General features: G+C 40.3%; 1 protein-coding gene across 1 annotated transcript in view; it reads left to right on the top strand.

Annotated features, from left to right (window-relative positions):
* The window catches only part of DRD2 (dopamine receptor D2), a 1132644-nt gene that overhangs the window by 865202 nt on the left and 239493 nt on the right, over positions 1-27949 (top strand). Inside the window, exon 5 of the mRNA XM_085647358.1 lies at positions 12135-12244. Within this exon, the coding sequence (XP_085503484.1) occupies positions 12135-12244 (110 nt within the window). The remainder of the gene's footprint in view (positions 1-12134; positions 12245-27949) is intronic.

The following is a 27949-nucleotide window of genomic DNA, read 5'->3' as shown; positions in this document are numbered from 1 at the left end:
AGTCTTCCCATTGTGTTTGATAACCCAAGAAAAAGAAGAAGGAAGGTAGAGAAGAACACAACATGTGGCCAACAGGGCCAAACTACTCCATTCAAGTCCTGGAATGGCAGGTGCATCCACTAGGAGGTCATTCAAGAGAAGTCACTGTCCTGGGGAGGGAATCAAGGGGGTGATGTGGAAGGATGACAATTCAGAGGCTCCTAATCCCGGTGCCAGCATTGCCCGGGGGAGAGAACAGCCCGGGAGGGGCTCCAACAGGTCTGGGGTAACAGGAGAGTGCGTTCAGAATTCTGCACTACCAAAGGCAGCACGATGGGTCCAGTGGGAGCACCAGAGGGGTCAAGCCCGGTCCCAGACTGCAGCAGCCATCACTGTGGGGATCTAAGCTGAGGGGCAGCCTTAGAGAAGTGGCTAAGCATTTCCTGGGGGATTCACACAGCCACCTGTTTTCAAATGATGTGAGGGTGGGGTCTATGTTAGACAGGCCAGAGGTCAGAGGGCCGGGTGGGGAACCTCTCTCCAGGTTGCAGATGTGTGTTGCAGATGTACTGAATGATATATTGTTTAGCCTCCTGGGAGGCCATGTCCCTTTTGTGCTTGTGGAAGAAGTAGGTCTGCACTGTAGTCCACCGTGGCTTCAGAAGTGGCTGCTTGGGGTTGCAAGTCGGGTGTTAGTCATTACTGTCCAAGTACTGAATCAAGCCCAGGAATTGTTTTGCCTCTCTCAGGGAGCGAATGGCTTCGCGCCGGCCCTCCCAGTTAAAGATGATCACAAGTGGGAGTCCCCATTGATTTCAGATGTTGAGGTCCCTCAATTCATCTGTGATGGGCTTGAAGTCCTTGCAACTTCTCAGGTTGACCTGCGCAATGTCCTGGATGAGTTAGACTGTGTGACCCCGGAAGCCTCTTTTTCAGTAGAGAAATGTACCCTTGTAAGGATGTAATGGGCAGCATCCTGACAACCCCGAACTGGGGTCACCTTGTGAGCCCTGTCGAGGCATCATCGTCATCCCTGATCACGTGGAGGAGGTCAGCAGTGAAGGGGATAATGCCCGCACCCTCCACTGCCCGTAGAAGGCCCCGGATGCGGATGTTGTTCCTCCTTGTCCTGTTGTCCAGGTCTTCTTGCTTCAGTTGCAATTTGATTTGCTGTTCCTCCTCGGCCATGAATCTGTCCCGGACTGTTTCCTGTTCCTCCGAGCAGGCGTACATGGAGCGTTCCAAGTCGTCCACTCGTCCACCAATCTCTGGGACCTTATGCTTGAGTTTGTGGATACAGGTCTTGAAATCTGTCTTGAGTGAGCCTATTTCAGACTGAATTTCTTGCAGAAACTAATCCATGTAAGCCTGCATGATGGGTGTTGGCAAGGCGTCATCAGAGCTGGTCCCAGAGGGGCACCGGATGGGTCCGTAGCAGCAGTTGCTGTCTTCTGCCACATCAAAGTGACCAGATTGGCCCTGCTCTGGCTGTTGGAGGTATCCCCTTACAGATCTGCCAAGTGTCATGTTAATGAGGAGAGTGGTGCTCAATTGTGTGCTGGGGTTCAAGGACCCTGATGCTGGAAGAGGGTCCAAGGATGAGCAGAGGGCAAAGTAGTCAGAGTCTGCACTTCATCACCCCCATAGGCGTGTGGCGAAAAGGGAGACAGAGGCCACCACCAACCATTCCGTTTCAGCTTCCCCAGGGAGCAGATCAGTGGACCCCCAAGCTAGCAAGTGTGTCCCTAAGGTGACAGGCAGGTGAGCACTGTGTAAGCAATGTGAAGGCTCTCCGGTAGCCACTGGTCTCTGGTGGAAGTCTTGGGGAGAGCCACAGCTGGCAGGAAGGGTGCAGCACAGAAAAGAGCAGTAGGGCTCAAGGCAGACAGTTGGCGCTGTTCAGGGTCTCAGTGAGGAGACAGGAAGGCTCCAGGTACCCAGAGAGTCCCAGGACAATCTTTGAAGCTGGGGAAGGGTTTCCAAGGCTGCAAGTGCCTCCCACTGAGACCGCCAATTAATCAAGGTCCAGAGAGCAGGACTAGCTAGGCCTCAGGTTGCCAGAACAAACAGGTCCAATCCTCGGGTGGCAGTTGCATAGGGGTTGGCAGTTGCAATATGAATGCAAAACTTCGGAACTCCTAGCTGGGACGGAACGTGGTTTGGGTGCGAAACAAATCCGCAAAGCTTCAGGATTTCTAATGAATAGAGGAACGGGTATATGAATCAGCCCGAGTCCAACAGAATGATTCATATTGCACCGTGAATACGCTCTAAATTCAGCACTGTCTGAAATTTTGACAATCCGGTCCTGATGACGATCCCAATTTGTGTGGATCGAAACGCCGTCGACTTGTCAGCGTAATTGATGGCAACACCCTGTCATATGGTTCTATGAAAAATGGATTGTATTTAACTTTATTGTGTAAATTGAGACTAGAACCACCGACTGTATTATATTGTATATATTCACCTTCACTTCACTTTGCGCGGTCCCCGTGCGGACCTCACTTTGTCACTTGTGTCGCTGTCTTTATGTGTCACGTACACTTCCCAGCACCAAGTACAATTTCGGATTGTGTTTAGCCAATTGATTCTGCGTGCAGTGCTGATATAACTGTAACCTTCTTCTTTTGATGATTGATCCAATACCCCTACCTTTGTCCTTTTATATGAATTTACATAATTGTTTTTGTCAAAAATGTATTGCTCGAGAGTCTTCCTTTCTGTTCTTGCAATGTTATAGACATGCATGTATAATTGCCTTTGAATGAGACCGGTTGAGATCTCTGTTTGCTTTTTATGCAGTCCACCAAGGCCTGGCAGGAGAAGACAAACAGGGCCCAAGATGAAGCTGTGTCCCCCCGCAGACAGCGGGGTCGCAATCGGGCTTCAGGGTGCTGCACAGCAGTTATCACCCGATGAGGGCCTTTCTGCAGTCTTCGGGTCACCACCAGATGAAATCTGGGCAGCCGTAAGGCCCGTGGATGCTGGACCCAATTTATTGCAGTGCAGCCACCAGGCCCCAAGATGGTGGCCAGGACCCGGCGGTCCTTTCGTCCAGGACCAGCCGGGCCAACCCGGGATGTCTCAGTAGTGGGCAGCCCTCAGTCGTCTGCTCCGGAGGGTGCCCTTTGACTGAAGCACCTCACAGTGCCGTGTAGTGTCAGTCCCGGAGCTATCATTCTTGTTGATTATTTTTTTTAATGTTAATTTGTAAGGCACTATTGCTTGTGTGAAGCGCAGAGATGAAGGTTGTGCTCAAATACATAACGTTTAAACATAGCCACGACGTGTTTAAAACATGTGTGTGTTTATTTCATGTATTTATTTTATCTCAGGAGTTCCTATTGCAGTGCTGAATTTATTTATTATTATTTACAAAACCTAAAGTTTCTATTCTAGTTTCAGTGGAAGAGGTAGAATGTAAATAGTGCTCAGCAAGACACTTTTTACTATCTCTTCTTGACATTGATTGTGCCACTACTGATGTCAGGGTTCAAAATGGAAGTACCATGGGTCACAAGAAGCAAGCCACGGGTCACAGCTGCTAACCCTGGTGACTCAGAAATGACTTCCATGCCCTCAAGTGCTGTTTGAAAGTTAATTTCTGCCACATTTTCTGAAAAATACCTTGGCCCTCATTAAGAGTCGGTGGAATTTATCTCCACCTGATCCCAAATGGGCTGGTGTTTTCACACCTTGTTTTGTTGGGTGCAGCAACACTGGCCCTATTTTACCAGTCAAAACAAAGACGTAAAAACACTTTAGGCTTAGGCTGCATCAGCAGTCAGGCCTAGCCCAACCTCATTCTGTGCCCTTTTACTTCATGTAAAATTAGGTCCACATGGTTATTCCTCCTTCCTTGGTGTTTGCCCCATAGTTGCATGGTATCGGTGGGGTGTTACCACATTGTACTGATAATTATGGCTGCAGGGTTTGCACCCAGCCAGTAGGGGGGCGCAGCTCGTAATGAGGGACCATGTGGGGGTCAGCAGTTCAATTGTGAGAGAAAACCTCTAGGAAGTCGGCCTGAGGAAGGCGCCCTTCTCACACAAATACAGACCATACAAGTTTGCCTGGATATTAATATGTAGGGACTTACCTATGTCTTTTGCAATCTCATCTTATGCACATCATGCTGCTCTTCTGTAATACCCTTCAGTGATCATCGGCCTCAGAGCCTTTGTGCATCTCAAATGCCTATTCCACTGTCATCCCCGTTGAGGTCCAGGGCTTCTAAATATTAAGAACTAGTCGCAATCAAACAGAAGGAAAGTATTGCCCTTGATCGTATAACAAATTAACAGCTGCAAGATGGGAACTCTCATCACGTGACTGCAGTTTACATAGCGGGGCCAAAAGGGTGGCAGATGGTCATACTTTTGTTGGGGTGCAGATACTCGGGCTATATTTATAAAATTGTCATACAACGTGGCAAGACAACTTGCTGAGCTGCACTGCGCTGCATGACAGGGAGAGCCGGAGTGTTCCATATCTACTAAACTATGAAGCATTCCTGCTCTCTCCCTGCACTGGCAAACTGAGTGGTGCTTCCCACCAACACAGGCACCCTTGAGCCATGGTGAAAGGGTACCAGCATTACAGGAAGTATAGTTTGTGTGCAGGAAGGAACACCTCCCTCCACAAATGCAATCCAAGGAGGCCATTCCTTTTTCTACATGTGCTGCAAAATGCATCACATGTAGGAAAAGAAACTAGCAAAGAGAAATACACATATTTCTTCTCGTTATGCCCCTGTTGGAAAGGCGTATCATTTTGATGCAATCCCAGGTTTACTGACCTTAGTAAATTTTAAATTATGTCAAAATCCATGGGTGTATGCATGGGAACTCCCATGCTTCATTCATGGAATGCCTTCCCCATGCAGCGTAACGCGACCTGTGCTGCCTTATGTTACCCTGGTTTTACTAAGCCTCACTGAGCCACACAAGGTGGCCTTCCATGGCTTAGTAAATCTCACTTAAGCCCTTGCATTGCCTTGCGTCGCCTTGTGGGATGCAGGGGAAACACAAAGGCTTAGTAAATCTGGCCCTTAGTTTCCTTTAAGGTGGGAGGTTATTTTATTGTGAATCTCTGGTCTCCTCAATGACAGCGATCAGAACCTCTGAGCTAATTAAAGTATACATGTGACCTCCTTACATATATTAAAATGCGCTGTAGGCTAAGATGTGATTTTGTTCAACTGTTTGTAAAATAAAAATGTTGTCAAATATAAAATAAGTATTCTCAAAATGATGAATAGATTATTAGTTGTGGGAGGTGGAAAGGGCTCATTGAAGGACTTTTACTTAAGCTCAGTGGTCCATTTTCTTTGGATGGTCTCTGGCCTGGGTCAATATTTTGCCCTCGTTTGATATTTTTGTAGAAAGGGTATGCCTGCTAGTACTCAGTCAGTCTAGAGGGAGTTAGCTGGAATGAGAGTTAAGAGAGTTAAGAAATAAGAAGGCATTTTTATAAGACAGAGCTTTGAAGTAGCAAGCACTATTTACTAAAAACTGTTGCAGAAAAGTAAAGAGACAACGGGGCAGATTTACAAGAAATTGATACATCTCTGCATCCTAGCAGAGATGCGTCAGTTTACTTGTGTCACGCAAAAAAAACCTTGCGCCACCATGGATCAGTCGCATTTACAATGTGGCGCACCATGGCACAAGAATTGACCAATGCGTCAAGCATCTATTGGCGCAAAGGTCATGCATTGCTGGAGTTGTGTCGCAAGCACGATGCAACTCCAGCAATGCTCAGGAAGGCCACTACCTATTGCGCTGCTTCACTCCTTATGCCTGCTTCAAGCAGGCATAAGGTTTTGACGCAGTGGTGTCGTAGAAGTGGCGCAGTGAAATCTTGTAGATTTCACTGCGTCACTTTTAAAAGGCTTTCTTGCATTGGAACGTCCACCCTGCAAACATTCTACCTGATGCAGGTATAATGTGGCGCAGGGCTTTACAACGTGACGTATCTCTCTAGATGTATCACGTTGTAAATGTGTCGCAATGTGGCGCATTGTTTACACCGCTGCTGCGCCACAAAAGTGACGCATCAGTGGCTCAAAAGTGTCTCAAGGGGCTTGTAAATCTGCCCCAATGTTGTTTTATTTTTATTGAAACACTCAAACAGGAGGTAAGATGCTAGTTGGCCGCCTGTAAACAAAGAGAGAGCGACTTAAAATCTAGCAAGCTAAGCAATATCTTGCTATGTTGATTTTCCATGGTGTAGCAGAAGCGTGTGTTTGTGACAGGATGGACAGGCTGATGTGAATTGAAGGACACAGGATAAGAGAACGCAGAATATGTAATGCTTGGGATATGTTTTACAATTACAGTGGTGGTTGTTGGCAGTTGTGAGGCCCTAGAAGGTCCACATGAAATATGAATGTTGGTCAGGGAGCTGCTGCCGCAGAGGGGTCAAGATTGTGTGACCTGCTTACTGTGAGGGTGATACAACATAACCCAGAAGGTATGTAAGTAAAGGTGTTAGAAGCAGTCTTCTGAGGCAGAGAGGTGATTACTTATTTATGGCAGACCAGACCTGGTATCGCACCAAGAACAGACTTTCTTTTATAATTTTTAAACCTCAACACGGAACATCTATGACCAGGAACATCATTGTGATGTGTCTCACCCTATAAGCAACATGAGAGTACTGGGTTTGTTTGCAAACTACCAAGACAGAGGCTGCCCAGAGGCTCTGAAGGCGTTTATCAGGCCCTAGACGGTTGCCATACTATTGGCTGTTCAACCAGAACTTCAGCTTTTCTTCTGGAGCCCCAGCATACTGTGGTGTACTGACATGATCTGGCATCAATCCTATATTTCTAAGGGGGAGGAAGTAGCAATGAAAGGATAGTCGACGTTACTAATCAGCAGAGAAGACAGAGTCAATGTCAGTGCAACAATAAACGAGGCGAAGTAGCGCAGAGCAGCAGCTGTGAGTTAGAAATTACCTGGCATGCCTTTGTGCCTCCCACTTTTGTGTAAGGAGTGCAGTTCAAGAGCTGGTGCCCCTTTCAATGGCTTCTCATTGGACAGCCCATCTGTTACTGGCACTGTGCTTAGAAATTGTAGCCATGTTATAACTGAGCAGATATTTAGGTTTCTCAAGCACTTCAGGAGAAGAAGCTGGCAGGGGAACCAAATGGAATATGCCCAACAACAGGGCCAGACTGGGATAGCAAACCAGCCTTTGCAATTACGTCCGACCAGGCCGGAGGGGGAGGTGAGGGGAGGAGAGGTGGGGGGGGGGCTGGAGGGAACACTGCTGCTGCACTTTTGTTACAAGGGGCCGATTTTGTAGCAATGCTGCAAAACCCGCCCCCAGTAACAAAAAAGGCCCCCACTGGTCCAAAACCGGTCCCCACCCTTCTGGCCTACTGGGGAGATGCCCAGTGCCTGCAACGGCCAGTCCGGCCCTGCCCAACAAAAACTAAACCTGGTTCCGATGTTTCAACACATGTGGAAAATCAAACCACACAACGAACTTGCAGTCCTGGAGCTATCATTCTTTTAGGTCACACATATTCTGAAAAAGAAATTGAAGGGTCCATACTAATTCTGCGTGCATGTTTCTTGAAATGGACACAATGTTATCATACACGATTGCGCTGCAGTGCAATCGTGTATGATAACATTGTGTCCATTTTAAGAAACATGCACGCAGAATTAGTATGGACCCTTCAATTTCTTTTTCAGAATAGGTGTGACCTCAAATCCTGCAGGATAAGTAACAGATTTACAGTTGTGAATCGCGGTGAGACTCCCTTGTCAGAGAGAGCACAAACAACACCCACGGGGTGCAAAGAATTAAAAAATGTGGCGTGTAGCAGTGTTAATGATCTCGAGTCTTACGATTGCCCGTGCTTTGTGATAATTAGCTATCTATCCTCATTTCTTTCAATGCGCATATTCTTTCTTTCTTTCATTGTGGATAATGTGTGGATGAGGCAGCCGACTCCACTGAGCAGAATAATTTGTGGCATTGTGAGCTCAGCGGCGAGCACTGTCTACCGTGAGGGGCGCGCGCAACGTGACATCTATAATCCGATCTCAAGGGTTTGTCTACATTCCTGCATCGGTGGGGGGCACTTGAAGGTAAAGATTTTTGTTTTGTTCAGGGAAAGATTAGTAGAAAGTTCCGAAGTTCTGCTTAATAAATTATCACAGCCAGATAGATACTACTCTTGAATCCTTTGTTTCTAACCCAACAACTCTTTCAAGAAAAGAAAATAGGCAACTGCAGTTGATTGATGAAGTGTGTTGCAATATTTAGACTTGTTGGAGCCCTGAGTATATAGTCTGTGATTGGTACAGCAATCCTTCTCAATTTGATCATCCTTGGAAATGCATTTATGCAGTGAGGCGACCACCAACAGCTCTGGGGGTGTCGCATGCATCACACAAAAACAATGTTGAAATAAAATTACAAACTACAAAAAAAGAAAGAAAAACTGAAAAAATAGGAATTGGAGTAGGCATGAAATTAGATGAGACTTGGCGTGCCTCTAAAGTATGGTAGTGAAGGGGGGCACTTCTTGTGACAGAAGTCATGAAAGTGCAACTTCAGAGGGTATGGTGGCAGAATATACTGACCTAAATATTGTCTGACAAATATTTAAGGTATAAAATTACCACCTCTTTGGTGCTAAAAATAGAAAATCTACTCTCAGTGTAGTGATATTCAGTCACTTATATTTATGTCTGATGATATTTTTGTATATGTCAGCGTCACAGTTCCTCAGGATCAGTGCAAATGTCCTCCCAGCACCATCAGTTCCACCTACCATTTTGGTACAGAAGTTTGATATGACTGAGTGAGAATAAGGGTGTTGGGAAGGAAACAGCTGGGTGGGAGATCTGAAACAGAAGGGAAAATTCTTATTTACTATATTGTTCATTTTCTCCTAAAATGGTGCACTGCTAACGAGCCTTATAGCTTTTGTATTGGTCACCTGAAAGAGAGGTTGTAATCGCTTGCTCTCTCTGAATGAACCCTTCTTATTAGTTGACCTTTTGGGTACTCTTGGTTTATGCCCGCTACAAAAGAAAAACACTTGGGGCCTGAGTTATGTCTTGGTGGATGGGTTACTCCATCACAACAGTGACGGATAGCCCGTCCGCAGAAATATAAATCCCGGCAAATAGGATATCCATCACCATTGTGATGGAGTAACCCATCCGCCAAGATCTAAATCAGGCCTTTATTCAGTTTAAACCACCCCTTCTACAAAATCTCAACCTACCACAACTGAGTCTGTGGGAACCCTCTAAGTACTGCTAACCGAGTTCTCTTGTTCCAGCATATTGATTCTCAACCAGGAAATGTTCCAAACGTGATAAAGTTTCACTGTGAGTCTCGGTTTAGCTCCATTCTGTTTTGGCAGAAATTTTGGGTTATAAAATCTTTGCAATAGTCTGTACAGATTCATTATAAGACTCTTAATCAAAGATGTTCTCTTTTATTTGGATTTCAGGGAATTTTTAGTCACTCCAGGTGCTTGTACTCAAATCTCACTAAAATCATCACAATGTCAAAAAGCCTTAAACCAGCTGTTATATTGTAGGTACTTCTTGGCATTTAATGGGACAGCATTACATCTGGGAGCAAGGCAGCCATGACAAAGTGCAAGTCTTATTATATATCAAGAAGAGAGAGAGGAATGGAGGACTAGTCAAGATCCCCTGTGGTAATCTTATTAATCAGCGAGAACTAGTCTGTCTAGACGTGTGGGGAAGTCACAAAGGTGTATGTAGTATGATGTATGTAAAGGGGTAGAGTTTACCCTTTTAGAAAGCCCTCACCCACCAACCTAGTTGGTGGCATGCTTCCTCATCGGGCCCAACTGGTGACACCGAGTGTGTTCCGGGTGTGCTTCTACGCCTGATTACAGCGGAGCAGGTATATTGCTGAGTGTGCAGTGTGGGTGACGTGAAGAGTGAAAGGTTAAAAAACTGTCAAGTGGTACCAAAAAAGATTACTTTATTGCTTGGGCCTCTGGCAGCGTTAAAAAATCAAGGCGTTGTATGTGAGTGCTGTCGGAGATCATTTGGCAGCAGCAACAGGTTGATGAGAGGGTCCTGGACTCATTTGTACCAGCACCCCTGCCAGGATACTCATGGGGCTCTAGCAACATAACGCTTGTTACTGTCCTGAGAGGGAAACCCCCTCTTACATATAATGCAGCTTAGCGCGTGCAGCACATAGTCTATGTTCTGTGTCATTACTTATAGCATAGTTCATTTGATCACCTTTCACATAGGCCCTGAGGAAAGCCAGTTACAATTCAAGGCCTGGCTGAAACATGTAGACCGCACACCGGATGTAGGAGTACCCTAAATACAACTCCACTCACATCCAACGCCTTGCTTTTTTAACGCTGCCAGAGGCCCAAGCAATAAAGTAATCTTTTTTGGGACCACTCGACAGTTTTTTAACCTTTCACTCTTCACGTCACCCACACTGCACACTCAGCAATATACCTGCTCCGCTGTAATCAGGCGTAGAAGCACACCCGGAACACACTCGGTGTCACCGGGTGGGCCCGATGATGAAGCATGCCATCAACTAGGTTGGTGGGTGAGGGCTTTCTAAAAGGGTAAACTCTACCCCTTTACATACATCATACTACATACACCTTTGCGACTTCCCCACACGTCTAGACAGACTAGTTCACGCTGATTAAAAAAAAAAAAAAAAGTGCAAGTCTTGACATACTAGAAACACTTTTGACATAAAAGTCGCCCAAGGACATATAGAAGGCATAAATGGCAACCTTCTGGCACATTGTATGTAATTTTCGACATACAGTGGCAACTATGGCATATTGGGGGGGACCGATGACTAACCGCAGTCCCTGGCACAATAGAGGTAATTTTTAGGTGGACCATTCAAGACCTCTTGTATATACTTTCGTATATACTTATATGTGTATGTAGTTTCTGGGCTCTGGAGATTAGCCCTAGGACTTGTCTGCTTCCGCTTAGGGACTTTTTATTCTGTTCAACTGCCTCTATTTAACTGTCTTGATAGAAAACGAGCAGTAGAGGTCAGTAAAATACCAGAATTTCTCTCTGCTGAGGGATTTTCTTTTTTTAAATTTTTCAGGCAACTGCCTCTATTTAACTTTCTTGATAGAAAATGACCAGCAAAGTCAGTAAAATACCAGAATTACTTTAGCATTCTCTAGATTTCAGTCCATATAAATTGTCTTCCACGAGCACCCGTAGACAATAATATTTTTTTCAAATCTTGTATTTTCAGTGATATGACCACCGAAGGCCTAGATTTCATATTAAAAACAGAGCTTTGGACTATCCCATTTCCCACTGAAATTCAATATTTATCTCCATGTGTTCCCATACCTGGCGTGTTACGCAGTTTGGTGCTTACTTTGTGTCCATGTTAAAGAACAGTAGATGTTTTAGCACCCAGGCTAATATGCTACATAGCTAAATACATATAAGGCGAGACCGATTGCATTGCAAATGCTTGTCAACATATGGGGGTGCCAGAGTATGTTTTGAAAAGAGTGGGGTCTATTCCTTGGGAGCATGAGGTTTCATTGGTTTGGCACATCATAAAAGTACTTGAATATTTAGTGACTGCTTTTTCAAAACCTATTGTTTCCGAGCAAATGCATGAGAAAACAGTAGTTCCAAATGCACTATTTGACCCTATTGTTTTCAAACTTTTCTGAGGGAAGTACCCCCTGAATCTCCCGAGACTTCAGACGTGCTCGCTTTTCTCGTTGAAATTCGACCCAATATTACACCTCACCACTTTCAAAGGTCACCGGCCGCCACTGGCTTTGGTCAGTGCAGCTACAGTAGTGCTGTGCAGGACCTTTTTAAACCCCTTTTAAAACAGGGATGTGTATACTTCAATATGCTCACTGCATAATGATACGTAAGTCTGTATGCCATGCAGCAAAATGCTATTTATATATATTTTGTTTAAAGTTTGCTCTAACATCAGCAATACGCAGCTGCAAGTTTCACCTTGATTGCTAGCTTACACGAGACGTATGGAGGCATAATGTTCCTTTTAAAACGTTAAATCAACTTTGAAAGCATATTATCTTGTATCAGATGAAGTGTCAGAGTATTGATTGGGTATTCGCTCTGCTTCCCTCGGTGTCGTAGGTGGTTGGTGAGTGGCGGTTCAGCCGAATCCACTGTGATATCTTTGTCACCCTGGATGTCATGATGTGCACTGCCAGCATTCTCAATCTCTGCGCCATCAGCATTGACAGGTAAGGCTCCTCCAGGGAGGAGGGCATGGACTGTGTTTATCTTCTGCTGCAAGTGACTTGTGTGTATTGTGCATGCACAGGAATTGTATCTGGTCTTCCAACACATAAAAGATACATAATGTGCAACGGTATTAAACATTCCACATTAAGGGACTCTGAAGGCAAAATTAACCATGGGGACAAATGATGTGGGGAGGGACATTTAGAAATCAATATTGATGATATTACACCTTACCTGCTATGTATTTTACATAACCTGCATTTTTCAGTTAGCATAATAAAGGCAATTGTTTTCAAATATTACTTATTAGAACAGAAAGTGGAACACTGACATATGCTGTTTTGTAGTTTGTAGAAAAGAAGAGAAAATAAACGTAATAGTGTGGTTAATAAGATAGGGTTTATAGGGAAAACACTTATCTCTATCAATATTTTATGCAAAGCATCACTGTAAGCCACCCTGCTGCGCTGCTTGAAAAGGAGAGGACAGGAACTTAACATTAAATATTATACAGGGCATTCTTGCTCTGTGCCTGTACTGGCGAATAAACTGCAGCCTAGCGCCAAAGGCAGGCAAGTGCCTGCGTTGTATGAAGGATTGCTTTTTGCAGGAAGCCACCTTCCTGCCCAAGAGCAATCCCCAGAGACACTTTCCTTTTACTAAGTGTGCCGCAAAATGCAGCACACATAGAAAGAGGAAATAACAAGGTGAAATGAACAAATTTCTCCTTGTTGCACCTCTGGTGGTCTGTCAATGTTTGTAAATCTGGGAATGTGTCAGAATCCATGGGTGGATGTGTGGGAACACCCCTGCTCACCCCATGGAATGCCTCCCTGCCACAGAGTAACACAAGGCATCAATCTGCTCTGCCTTGCAGTACTGTAAATTGATCAAGCCATGCAGTGCCACACAAGGTTGCCTTGGTAAGTCTCATTTAGATTTTGTTTCGCCCTTGTGTCCCCTTGCGATGCAGAACCTTGAAAATATGAGACTCAGAGACTAATTAGTGGAAGGAACAGTGCTTTAAATGGGCCAGCACTCACAGGTACTGAGTACCATCGCTTCTCATTTTTACTGAGGTGAGTACCGGCACTTCTCCACTACCAAGGAGAGTACCGGTACTCAAGAAATGTAAACTCGTTGCTGCTGGTGCTGCTGAGCTCGAGGCAGTCAGAGTGGAGCAGATCCGTAGGGCACTCTGACATCCAAAGCGACTTTCTAGCCCTTAGCTGAGCCACTGCTGAACCATTCAGCAGGGACTCATTTTCATTATGCATGGGATGTCCAGGTGTTGGGAATTTCACTGTCCTGCTGTGTCTGACAGAGTAGGCCCCATCCAGGCCCTCCTCTGTCAATCACGTTTGCACCTCGCTGGCGCTACGAAGTAACTAAGGAATAATCCGAAGTGAGCCTTTTGTGTTTATGTCTGATATTGTGTATGTTTGAGAGAGAAATGAGATCAGAGAGGAAACGACACTCTGGATATTTGAAAAGAAATGTGTTGAATGGTCGTTTCTGTGTGTACGTGTGCGCACTCTACAAGATATAAGGATTGCACTTAAGGCAAGCAAGTCGAAAGAGTATGATATCATGAAGCTGCAAATATTACAAAAGCAAGTAAACATTAACATTTCGTGTTTGCCCTTCATTTCATGTAATGAGTTAACCCCTTTATTTATATTGATGCATTTCTCACGTGTTTTGGTAAGTCCTGTAAGTGGTGTAGAACTCATTATTAATGAGGCTATGCCAGCGTCTCGTTGGTCTAGGGGCCCACTGATTATTAACCTGAAAGTGCTAATAGTACTGTAGATGGCTTGGCTGCACTCAGTTTACAAACCCCTTCCATTATGATTTAGGGCTTGTTCCAAACAAGTCTTCACACCACACCAACATGAATACTCAATAGAAGTGTCTTTATATCATCATGTCTCGCTCCGCCTCTAACCCCTCCCAGTAGCCACACCCCTAGCTCAATTTAATGATTACCTGCACTTATATTTTCCCATTTAAAGCACTGGGAACGAATGAAATGGGGAGCATATATCCCTCCACAGGAAATTTCATATTGAATCTAAGGATGTGTTTAGACTCTAGTTGCCTGAGGTAACGTTCCCTGTTGCCCCCTCTGAGTCTGTTCAGTACTTGGTCTAACACAAAGTAACTCAAATCGTCTATCTTACTCTGGTGTACTGTTTCAAAATGCCTGGCTACAGGGTATGTTGATGCCTGTGTTTGATCTCTCTGACATGCTGTAAAATTCGTTGATCAACCTTTAAAATAGTACTACCAATGTACAATTTGGAGCAAGTACATCTCAGCTCGAAAACAGCAAATTCACTCTTACAATGTAGTGCTTGTTTAATCTTTCAAACCTCATCTGAGAAACGTCAGGCCAGTTGTGTAGTATTGATTCTGTGTTTACAGGCCTTGCATTGTGGCACTTCCTAAAGCCGCTACTGCCCATAAGCCATGTTCCTCACTGTTATATTTCAGGGCTGCTCACTACAAGATCATCTCTCATTGATCTTGCTCTCCTGAAAGCAATCTGGGGCCTACAGTGGATTTTTAGACCTATGACCGGATCCCTTCGCAATAGGTGCCAATGTTGGTGCAAGATCTGTCTTTCTTGTGCATGTTGAGTACTAAACCCAGTAATGATTCAAATCTCTTGCTGACTACCTGCATCTTTCATTTGATCTGTAAATATGAGTTGATCCCTTGTTTTAGAGTTTGCTTTACTCATAGCACCATGAAGCACCTTATCATTGTAGCCTCGTGCAGAAAATCTATCGCTGAGTTCTTGTTGGGCAATACCAATTGTGCCTCACTGCCACAATTTGTTCTCATGCGGAGATTCTTTGCATACAGGGTATACTGTATTTTAACTTGTTTGGATGGAAACTATGGGCGTGTAGTACTGTATTGCCTTCAATGATTTTTCAAAACGTTTTAGTATGTAATTTGTTATGATGATTGTATACTGTAAGATGTAAAAACTGGTCTTCCTGCATACTGATGTGTGAAGTAAAGTGTAAATTCAGATGGTTGATATTGATTCTTTCAACCAAATCTCTCTGCTGTGTCCTTTTTACCTCCTCAGATGATAAATAATTCATCTATATAAATTTTATTGGAGCTCAGGTGGTGTGTTTCGACCGTCAAAGCGGTCTTTTGCACAACGATTTTAAGTCGCCATTTTGAACTTTTTTATACCTATGAGTTTTCATTTAAAGTGACAGTGCTTGCCATTTCAACATTGATATGTGACAAACCAATACTCTTCTTTATATCATACCAAAATCGAGTAAATGCAATTTCTGCTATACTAAATAACATCCGATAATAAAAGGGAATTGAGAGTAAATGGAATTTGTGATTTTAAGGGGTTCATCTGTGCATTTGTCAAACATTATATGCACAAATCGCTATTGTCCCACACTATAGTATAGTATACACTTTCAAATAAATTACATTGTGCAAAAAATGCAAATAGTGCAAAATAACTTTCAGCAATTTGCGAAAGCACACAAAAGGTGTGCAAATAGAAGCAAATTCCATGAAATGTTCGTACCACCTGAATCTTCTGATATTACAGACAAGCCCAATAAAGCATATAGCAACTAAACGATGTGTAAACATAAGGAATTACGGGCAAGGGCCCTTTTCTTTAAAGTTCAAAGTTCAATATTGTAAATTCGCATGTTGTATACTCTATACATATCTAGAAAATAGAGGATCTAACTAAAACAGTCCTGGCTCACCACACATGTTGAGACCACACAGGTACGGACCACAATGCATTGTCATCGATTTATAACAGTGCTTTATTTCAGAACAAAGAATCGCACTTAGTCTATTCCAGGCCACTGCAACAAACAACAGACTATCCATTATATGCTATCAATTGATAGGTTACGATACCATTGTAAATTGGTAAAACAGTATTTTCGATTTAAAATATCTCTTGTTATTTCAATGTGCAGATAATATTAAAATTATAATTATGTTGTAATATGAAGTCGTTTCACGCACATATTGAGATGCGAGACTCACCTCATCCATAGGCTCACTGTAATGCAGTTATGTATCAACATCATTCCTGTCAATTATTTGCGAGCCTGCTATTTTTTATGTGCATCCAAACAATAAACATTGATACTTTCACCATTCCGATATGTCAACCAATATCTAAAAATTATTACACAAATATAATAATCATGGGAGCATATTAAAAATCCACAGGTCAGTCTGATGAGCTGATATTAAACCCCTATACGTTGTTTTCAAAGTGCTAGTGCTTTTTATATTTAATGTGCCCTTACAATACCAAGTACTAAAAACAAAGTTCTATGGTGCTATAAAGTTCTTGTATTAAAAGGTTTTAGTCCATAAGAACATGCAAAAATCATCATGAAGCCTCATGTATGATTTTAAAGTGACAGCGCACATAGGTTAACAAATGTCAAGGTACAAAAACTTCCAAATACCATATGACATAAAGTGCTAATGCTATAAAAGATGTAAGAACATACTTCTTATTGCACAGTCCCTCAAATATAGATAATACAATACATATGTGATGAAAATTATACAACATCCCTATGTAAAACTCTAAATTGATGCTGAAGGAGATATGGATATTACAATACTGGGAGAAAAGGTCAGGATGAGCTGATACTAGATGGTCATAAGCATACAGCCCTGGATCGCAGATACATGATTACAGGAAGTCCTGCAAATCCTCACTGGTGTTTAAACCATTAAAAAAAAATAATATATATATATATATTCAGTGAAAAAACCATAGGTTTCACACACGTTATAGTTAGGAATTAGCATTTAAAAAACCTTAGAAATTCAGTGAAAAAACCATAGGTTTCACACATGTTATAGTTAGCTGGACATTTTACTCGTAAAAAACCAATGAAATTGCCCCGTTATAGTTAGTTCAGCTAACTATAACTCGCGCACCCGCAATGCACTGCTGATGACGTCACATATTACATCACTCATGACATGGTCAGTGACATCACTCATGACATCACTGATGACATCTCAAATGACATCACTGATGACATCATCCAGTGAATGTGTGTTTTTCTGAAAATTAAATATGTTTTATATATGTATATCTCAAGGTCGATGGAAGAATAAATGGGTATATAAGTGTCTAAATGGATGATTTGTTTTTGAAAAATTGATTGTTTAACTGACTGATTAAGTGTATCATAGTGAATACATGTTTTAGTGAGTAATGTTTAAATATGTATATATCTGTATCAGTCTCTCACTTTGTGTATAAGTGGCTGCATGGGTTGGTGAGTAGCTACATGGGTGTCTATATAGGTTATTAGTTGGTTTTTTGAGTATCAGTCTGAGTGCCTGCATGGTTCGGTGGGGGGTATTACGTAGTGCATAGGTGTATGAATGAGTGACTCACTGTTTGTATGTGTTGAACACAGCATGTGTGCAGGACTGTATGGGTGGATGAGTGTGTGCATGGATGTGTTATTGAGTGAATGACTGTCTCAATAGTGTCTTTATGAGTAACTACATATGTTTTAAACTAGTATATGTGACTATTGGTGTATATATGTGAGTATATGTGAGAGTGAGAGATTGAAAGAGTTCTTGTATGAATAAGTATGTGTTTCTATAAGTGATTGTTTAAAAGACTAAGTATGTGTAAGTTTCCGTAGAAGTAAGTGTGGTGGTGTGTGTATAACTGTATATGCAAGTAAATGTATGTTTGATTCTTTGTTAGCATGAGTGACTATGTGTGTGAGTAACTCTATGGATGAGTGGCATTGTGTAACAGGATGTATAGGTGTATGAGTACATATGATGAGTGAGTACATGTATGAGTGACTGAATTGGACTGTTGGTGAATGAGTGGATGTGTATGTGGATCTTAGAATTACTGAATAGGTTGTTTTAACTGGTATTGGTATGTCCATTGTTTTGAACATTGTAGTTTCTATTTTTGAATGTGTGTGTCAAAGGTTATATTAGGGGAAGAGGAGGTCTGCCACTCTATCACAAGGATGATGTCATCAGTGATGTCATCAGTGATGTCATTTGAGATGTCATCAGTGATGTCATCAGTGATGTCACTGACCATGTCATGAGTGATGTAATATGTGACGTCATCAGCAGTGCATTGCGGGCGCGCGAGTTATAGTTAGCTGAACTAACTATAACGGGGCAATTTCATTGGTTTTTTACGAGTAAAATGTCCAGCTAACTATAACATGTGTGAAACCTATGGTTTTTTCACTGAATTTCTAAGGTTTTTTAAATGCTAATTCCTAACTATAACGTGTGTGAAACCTATGGTTTTTTCACTGAATTTCAAAGGTTTTTTAAATGCTAATTCCTAACTATAACGTGTGTGAAACCCATGGTTTTTTCAGTGAATTTGCAAGGTTTTTTAAATGCTAATTTTTTTTTTATTCTTCAATTTTTTCAAACATATTTTTAATTTAATTTTCTTACCTTTTATAAAGACTATGCTTAAATTTTTAAAATCCTTAAATATTTTTTTTTAATATATTTTTTAAAATAAACATGTAAAATTTATTTCCAGTTCTTTTTTTTATTTTTTATTTATTTTTTAGTACGCGTACCGTAAGCTCACGGTAAGCGTACGGTTTACGCAACGTCCGTAATCTATCTACGCTGCTTGCGTATAGTTACGCACTTTGCGTAGCCGCGCGTACTGCGCGTGGGACGCGTGCGCGCTTACGCCACACGCGCACGTTACGCGGAAGTGCCGGGGAGTGACTGTTATGCGCATGCGCGCAAGCGCGTGTCTTTTTTACGCGCACGCGTACTTTTTGCCGTAAGCGTACCGTAAGCGTACCGTAAGCGTACGGTAGGTCATGTGATCTTGAAACACAACTTTTGATTGGTTGAAACTACTTTCAGTTCTAGAACTCTCCTACACCACACCCATTCCCCTCATTTCTGCTTGTGATCCCTTGGGAGAAGGAGCTGGTTTGTCTTTGGGATACGATGGCAGAACAGCAGAGCTCTTCTGAGAGTGAGGCTAGCACTAGCAGCACTGTCTTGAGGCAGAGATCGAGGAAACAAAAGCCTTCTTATGTTTGGGATTATTTTACTTTTCCAGAAGGCCAGCAAAAGGTGAATGCACCCTTAGTTACTTGCAGGCTGTGTAAGCGTGTACTTTCTAGAGGTAATCCTGACAGGAAGTATTCCTTTGGGAATCACACCATGAAGAGACACCTCCAGGATGTACACAGAAGGACACATGGTCATCTTTTTGGAGGTAACTCTTCAGAAAGACGAGCCAGTACATCCACAGCAGCTCAGCCTGGACCATCATCTGCAGGGCTTACTCCTTCTTCTGCAGGTCAGGTGAGCCCTTCATCTGTGGGGGGAGAATCTCCTTTTGCTGGCCCTCTGGAAATGAACCCTCGATTTCGGAAGGTTGATATTCATTGCACATTTTGTAAAGATCTAATTTGCCATAGGGAGACCAGTGTTTCCCTAGTGAACAACAAAATAGATCAGCACATTTGTCGCTTTGAATAATTTTCCCATGCTTCCTTTCCTCTGTCCCTGCATGAACACAACGGTTCTTTTAAGAGCCAACCTTATCTTTCATCTTTTTTTTACATATGTTTTTAAAAACTTTTTTTATTTTTTTTTACCGTACGCGTACGGTGCGCGTACTTTTTTTTTATTTTTTAAAAAAAACACTAAAAATCATTTATCACATTACATTGTCCTTGAGAGACTACAATTATTATTATTGACTTACCATACTCACTGAAAAAATATTTATTCATTTCTTTTTTTAAAAAATAGTTTTAAAAATGTTTGTAGTTTTCGAAAATTTTCTATATCTATCTGGAAAAAAAGAAAAAAGTATTAATATTTTTTAAACATTTTATAATACAGTACACATATTTACATTTTTTACCAAAAAATCTTTTTGCCTTATTTTTGCTGTTTTCAGAATATATTGCATTTCACTATAAATTGTGAAAGCAATTGCATTCATCATTTTACAGCGGGCAAAAAAAAATACCAATCACAAAGATTGTATTAAAAAAGCCCTGATTCTTTTTTTACTTAAACTTAACATTATAGAAATGCATAATATTGTAAAAAAATATCATCTAATACCAATACTTATTTCTTTAAAATACCGTCTGATATGTTTGTTTCAGAACTATAATCACAATATTATATCTCAAATTACTCCAAAATACATCTGATTTCATTTCCTTTAGGCCAAATAGTAATTTTAATTTTTTATTTGGAATAAATTTCCAACGGAAATCCAATAAAATTCTAAAGTTTAATTTGTCCAGATCTCACCGATTCTCTGTAACATTTTGGTTCACGAAAATTTTTTGAATAATTTATTTAGTCCACAATAGAATTGGTTACTTTTCCACATGGCCAAATAGTAATTTTTTAAATCATTTTTGAAAAAATTTCCAATGGCAGTCCAATAACATTCCAAAATTTAAAATGTGCAGAAGTTACCGATAATCTCTAAATTATTGGTTTTTCAAAATTGCATTAAAAATTAAAAAAGTCCACATTACAATTGGTTATCTTTCCATTAGGCCAAATGATAATTTTAAAAATCTTTTTTTTACAAAATTGCAATGGTAATCCAGTAAAATGGTAAAATTATTTTGTCCAGATCTTGCCAAGTCTCTCTAAAATTTAGGTTTCAGGAAGATTAGATAGGAATTTGCTAAATCAAAAGGCAAACGTTGTTTGAAAATCAATTGGGAATCATTACACAGTGTCCAGCCTTTTTCACATTTTAGATAAACTGTGTAATGTCCAGAAGTAACAGTAGGTTGATCATGGAAAATTATTGCAACAGTTACAAAAGTTTTTCCTGAAATTGATAATTGCTGTCCTGTAAACTTCTTTATTAAAGTATCCAATTTTGAACCATCAGCTCTACATCGTTGCATCATTAAAATTACATACTGTCCGTATTCCTTTAAAATTAATGTTGAAAACATGTCAGAATTACACTCACCACATTTCATGCTATGATTAGCATCTTTAACTAATTTTGCAAAAGTGACTGTTTTACTCTCTGGCAATGTCAAATAAATAAACCTTTCATTATCAACAATAGAGCCACATATATTATAACAATTATCACAACTATGTTCCCATTTATAAGAGAGACCAAAAAAAATGTCAATGGGAACTCCTTCTTCTTCCACTACCTGAAGAAAATACATCAAAAATTCATGTGCATCTTGCTGTTCATTTTGAGAAAACTGTGTTCGTCCTGAACATACATCTAAAAGTTTTCTAATGTCAGTAGCACTTTCTATTTGAGTTTTATCTTTACTCAGCTTTTGAAAAAGGAGACTCAGCTCTGAACAGAATCTTTTTCCCTGATTTACTATTATCTGCTCTTGCAAACTTTCCAGATAAAATGCAACATTCAGCACTACATTTGCGTAGCAGTTGACACCAGAGCTATTTTCAAAATGACATCCTACAACCTGTTCTTCATTTTCCTTTTTCTTTTTGCTTGCAATTACATCACTCCTCTTTTTTTTCCTCTTCTCTACATCTTCACTACAGATATTCTCATTTTTTCTTTTACGAGAAACTACACGTTTCTCCAACACAGGATACTGACCTAAATGAGGAGCATAGCTTCTTCTTAATCTATTATACTCCTTTACACAATTTGTATCAGCACTAACTTTTGATTCTTCAAAGTCTATCATGAATAAACCTGATAATGTTTTGACTCGTGACAAAGCAACATATGCCATACCTTCTTTGAACACAGTTGAACCAATGTTCACAAATGCACAATCTACAGTCAATCCTTGAGACTTGTGAATAGTTACAGCATATGCTAGAGAAAACGGAAACTGCTTCCTACGTACATATAAGTCTTTCACAAGCATAAAACGAACTGTACAACGACAAATATCTTTAACTTCATCTATCTGATCAAATTTTATTTTTAAACATTCAATTCCTTCTTTTTTCTGATAATTAATAAAACCCACAACTCTTCCCATCGCTCCATTAACTAAACCATTCTCAACATCCAAATTTCTCCTTAAAAACACTCTACAGTTCATGCAAACATATAGATTTTTTTCTAATCCAGCTGTTTTGGAGATGTTCTTCTCTAGTGAGTCCAATTTATTTTTCAGTTTGCCTGTTACTGTGACAGTAATTCTTCCATCCTCAATTTTGTCCACTGCTTTCAATTTCCTGATCTCTTCCTTTTCCAACTTCAAAAGCTCCTCATTGAATATTGAGCATTCACGTAGAGTAGGCATTAAGCAGATGACACTTTTGTTTTCTGCAATGTTCTTGTATATCTTCTCTGCAACTATTTCTTCCTTTGGAAATAAATTATGTAGCAGCCGAGTCTGTAATGCTTTTTTGCCAGCTTCTGTGAGTAGTCCAATCCTGATATCTTTCAGAATACTTCCATATTCTTCATCGTTTGCTTGCCTCATATTAGTTGTAAGTTCCTTGTACTCAAAGAAGGACCAAATATTTGTATTACCGATGCTTCCCAATGACTTCTTCGTGTCTTCATGTGTCACAGTATTAAACACTGGTTGTCCTTTAACTGGAGTAAGTTGCAAAAGATCTCCAAAAACTATGACGTGTTTTCCACCAAATAACACGTCATAGTCTGTCTTCAAAATTTGCTGCATTCTTAAATGCACAAAGGCAAGCATTAAGTTTGATACCATGCTCACCTCATCAATAATGAGAACTTGCATCTTCTTCAATACTCGTGAAACTTCCAAGGATGCTTCTCCAGTTAGCTTGTTGAATTGTATTTTGTTCTCATGCTCCACTGGTAACATTAGCAAACGATGTAAGGTGATTCCTTTTATGTTATATGCTGCTAACCCAGTTGGAGCAGTAACCACACAAGACAAAGTAGAATCCGTTTTTTGCTTTAGGTAGCTTCTGATGACTTTAATTAGGAAACTTTTTCCAGTGCCAGCTTGTCCGCTTACATACATCCTGATTGGATGAAATGATGTGCATGAGCACTCTTTTTTTACATGTAGAAATCCGTGATCAATTTTGTTTTTGATCTCTTCATAAATTTGTTGCTGCTCTTGATTCAGTTGTCTTTCCAAATTTTCTAAGTCTATAAATTCTTCTTGAGCTTGATTCATAGCTGTTTCCACTTCATTCATGGCTATTGATGCTTCATTTTCAACGATTGGTTGTCCTAGGGGATCTTGACTGTGTGTTCCTGAACTTTGGCTGTCCTGAGAACTGTCTCTAGCTATTTCTGCTGCAATTGTAGTTTCCTGTTCAATTTCTTCATTTAACATTTGCAGATAAGTTGTGAATGTATTGCATTGTATGCTGTCTTTGCAAGCATTAAATGAATCCTCATAGCTTTGAAATTTTCCCAGTAGTTCATCTGTACGCCATGGTTTAAACAACTGTAAAAGAGCCAAGTAGTAAAATTCTTTCTTGTCGGTAGTGTCGCAACTCAGCTTCCGGTGATTTATCAAACTTCCTTTGGTTTGCTTCACCAAACATCCTTCTTCACCAACAACTTTATATTTTCCATTATTAATGTCTTCTGCAGCTTTCCGTGAATAAATGTAGTTCTGCAACACTTCATAGAGACACATGTTCTCCAGATGATGACTTCTCTTGGGATAATATGTGTCCAACATGTTTGTTTTCAATATATCTGCACTTTCTGGGTCATTCTCGGCCAAATATTCAATTTCTCCAACAGATTTCAGTTACCGATTTCTCATTGCTGCAAGGCCTAAACTTGCCCAAATTATTCTTCTTGACTTCGAGTAGAGACTTGCAGAAGATAACCTATCTGAACATTCGTAGGATCCAATTTCTCGATGCGATAACATCTTCAAACTGAAACTGTACAGCTTCTTACTGACAATCTTCTCGTGAGAAATCTCTTCCCACATTTCCTTCAATTCTGTTTTTTCTGATTTCGTAATGTAAGACGTTACATATCGTGCAACAGCAATGGAATTGTCAGCTACATACTGTATATCCATGTTAGCGTTCCACATGGATAAAATGACTGGGTTGTAGTCATTTATATTTTTTGATTCTTCTTTTCTTTTAAGGTTGTAGGTATTCTTAGGTGATTTTCTTGTGATAGTATGTCTCACAGCTGACATAAAACTGTTTACTCTTCCATTTGAAAGAACAGGTCTAGGAAATCCAAATCGACATTTAGTGTAGTATTTTTCTTTGCTCTTGTATTTCCGTCGACAGTATTTTCCACACCGATGACTTTGGGAACGTAAAACTTGCTCCTTTAACTTGTTCTCTTCTGTGCTTTTTGGTATACCACATGTTGCATATTCTTCAATGTAAGATAACACTGCTTCATCAGTATCTGTTCCAAACTTTGGGGCATCCTTGATCCACAACAGCATATGAATATGAGGAGCACCTCTTGCCTGGTACTCTTTTCTCCAAAAGAAATCCACTACTTCTCCAAGGGGTGGATTTTTTTTATTGCAGATGAAGGACATCATAGCCTCAAATCTATGATTGAAATATCTGCAAACATTAACCGGATCCAATGAGCACAGTTCTCCTGCTGTCTTGTATTCGATGTTTTTAATGTTTGAATTGGCCTCTCGTAGAAAATCCAGTAAATCATCCCAAGCGTACTCGGCACAGCTTAGGGTAAGGAACCATGTTGGTGTTCCTAAATTGCGTAACATGCATTTTAGTTCACCATGGCGTCGGTACCAATATTCATTTGTCCCACGCTGACAAGCCATCAGATTGATCAGTTGTGTTTCCAAATGATCATCTCGGTGCTGCACTTTCTCCATAAAATCCTTAGCAGACACATTTTGTAAATGTACTCCACTTTTTAAAATGTGATTTACTGCATAAGACAGTGCAGACAAGTCGCTTTCAAATAAAAGATGGAACAAATAAGGAATACTTTGTCGAAATCTGGGATCTTCAGCATATAGTCTTGTAGTCCGATACTCTGAAGCTGGAATCTGTTCTGGACGTTCATCGTATCGTCCTCCTTTTCCCGTAGGAAACAGCTGGGGAAAACATCGAGCTTCCAAGCTCTCCTCCCATACACTCACGGGAGTTCCTTTTGCTTTCTTCATCTGAAAGAGATCAATATTGTCTCCCATAACTTCTTTCGAATGAAGAGGATGTATGCTAAAATGTTCATAAATTTCTTCTTCCTTTGTCTTGTCCACTTTTTCAATTTGTCCAGTTGGTGTTTCTGTGTCTTCTTGAAAATCTTCGTCTTCTTCTTCTTCTTCTATATAAATTGATTCATACCATTTGTTATTTTTTTTCAAATACAAATTTGCTCTTTGTACTTTCCGCACATCTACCAGCTCCTGCCAAATCTTCTTATTCTTTGTAGGTACACCATTAACCAGAATAATTAATGGTTCAGTTTCCAAAGTATCCGCATCAATAGTTTCCATATTTTTTTTCAAATCCAAGGGCAAATACACCACTCTACCTTTTAAACCTCTCAGTAAATCTGAAGGAGGTAATTTACCAGTTTTGGGCTCCATACGTACTATGGTCTGGAACGGATGAACACATTGAATGAGTATAGACTCATATGTATTTAATTCAGAAAGTTCAGCAGGAATAGCATCCAATTCTAAATTATTATGTACAGCTCTGGTCGGCATTCTATTTTCCTCTAACTTGTTGTAACAGTATTTACAAATACGCTGATCTTCACCCAATTCAAAACAATTTTCAAGAAATATATATGTGGCAAAATCCATCCACTTATAATTATCTTCATTTTCACTCTTTCTGTAGAGATCAACATTCCTAGTTTGTTTTCTATAATGAGTTCTGCGGCAACAAATACAAGTAACATTTGGTCTTTCATTAGAGACTATTGCAAATTTTGTTATGTGATCATTAAATGTCTTACTTACAGAAGGTTCTACATTCTCTTCCACTTCTTCCTCATTTACTGTGTCCTTCTCTGCACTGTTTTGTTCAGGACCAAAGTAACAAAACTGAATTTCATCAACAACCTTCTCTACATCTGATACCGTTCCTCGGAACAGAGCCCTATTCAATTCATTTAACTTTATTGCTGGACTTTTGGCAAAATACAACCGTCTCACAAACTTTCTCATTTCAGTATGATGAACAGCCAGCATCCTAAAATGATGGAAAACACTATTGCACACTTTTCTAGATAGACAAGCCAGAGAATGACCCTGCAAACCAGTATTCTCTCTCACTCTGCATGGATCCAGACTTTGAAGCACCTTAATCTTCTGTTTTACACTTTTTTTACTATATTCTCTTAGAAACTCTCGAAATCTGTCAATAGATTCCTGACGCACAGTGCAAATACTACTACAATTCCAAGTGTACACTGGGGCTTTAGGACGTCTCCCCATTGCCTCATCTGCCATCACTTGTACCTCATCTCTTGGAACCATTATCTCCTTCTCCATTATGCAACCATTTTTTACTTCGTATGAACGACCTCTGGTGTCAACTGCATGCAGCAAACTATTACTTTGAAAATAGCTCTCTTCATTAAAAAAAGGTTCACTACTTGAACTATGCATCCACTTTCCTAAAAACACTTTACAAAAGTTTGTTCTGTTCACTACTCTTTTGCTTTTGCTTTGTGATTTCAGTACATTAACCATTTTATCTAATGTACGCATCCTATTCAAAATTAATATGAATAGTTTAATTTTTAATTCTAATGCTTTTGCTGCAATGGCTTCAATTTCTTTTTTTCTCTTGTAATATTTTGCCTTTTGCTTATATTTCTTCACATCCTTTATCAAATTGGACATAACTCTTCTCTGAAACATTTTTCTACGTATCTCTTTAAACGCTGTTTTTCTGTTTATGTAAAACTTTTCAGTTGCAGAAGGTATATTTGCATTAACTAAATTCTCAATTTTTTGCTGTTCTCTTCGTTTTGTTACATTCTTCCCAGGACAGACATTTTGTACATTTTTCTTTGTTTTGAATATTTTTTTAAGAAATTGTTTTTTCTGCTTACCAGAAGATTTTTTCTTTTTCCCAACATGAGCATCTTCTACTAACTTTGGTCCTCCAGTTGTCTTCAAATATAGTTTTTTTTTTAGCGTTTTTTGAACTCGAGATTTTGTAGGCATCTTAAATTTTGTTCACTGTTCTTCAGCAATACCTGAAAAAAACTAAAAAAAAATCTTTATTGTATTTAAATATATTACTACATTTCTTTTCACAATAGTCACAAAACAAAATTTCTTTGCCAATTTGAATGCACACAAACTGCTCTTTTTTTTGGGCAAGTGAAAATCTCTTTTACAAACTGTCACATTATGAAACCACTTTTCAGATTTTTTAAAAAGCCCATGTCCAGAGTGCTACACTCCAGCAAGGGCAACCAGCCTTAGTGAAGCTCAATGTATTTGCATTACAGACTGAAACCTGAAAACCCCACTCGCTTCTAAATACTGTGCATGACTATACACGGCAAGCACATGGGTGTGTGCTAAGACTCTGCTTCTTCCCCCAAAAATTCACTCCCCCTTTCCATCTAATGCAACTGTGAAATCACCAGAGCAAGACGCAATAAATCTCTGCCTATAATTCCTCTATGCACACAGAGTCATGTTTTCACATTAGTCCCAAAACGAAATTTCTTTGCCATTTTTAAAGCACACTTACTGCTC

Source organism: Triturus cristatus, chromosome 3_2, assembly GCF_964204655.1.
Source record: "Triturus cristatus chromosome 3_2, aTriCri1.1, whole genome shotgun sequence".
NCBI lineage: Eukaryota > Metazoa > Chordata > Amphibia > Caudata > Salamandridae > Triturus > Triturus cristatus.
Note: the sequence above shows the minus strand (reverse complement) of the source record. Positions and strands in the feature narration are given on the sequence as shown.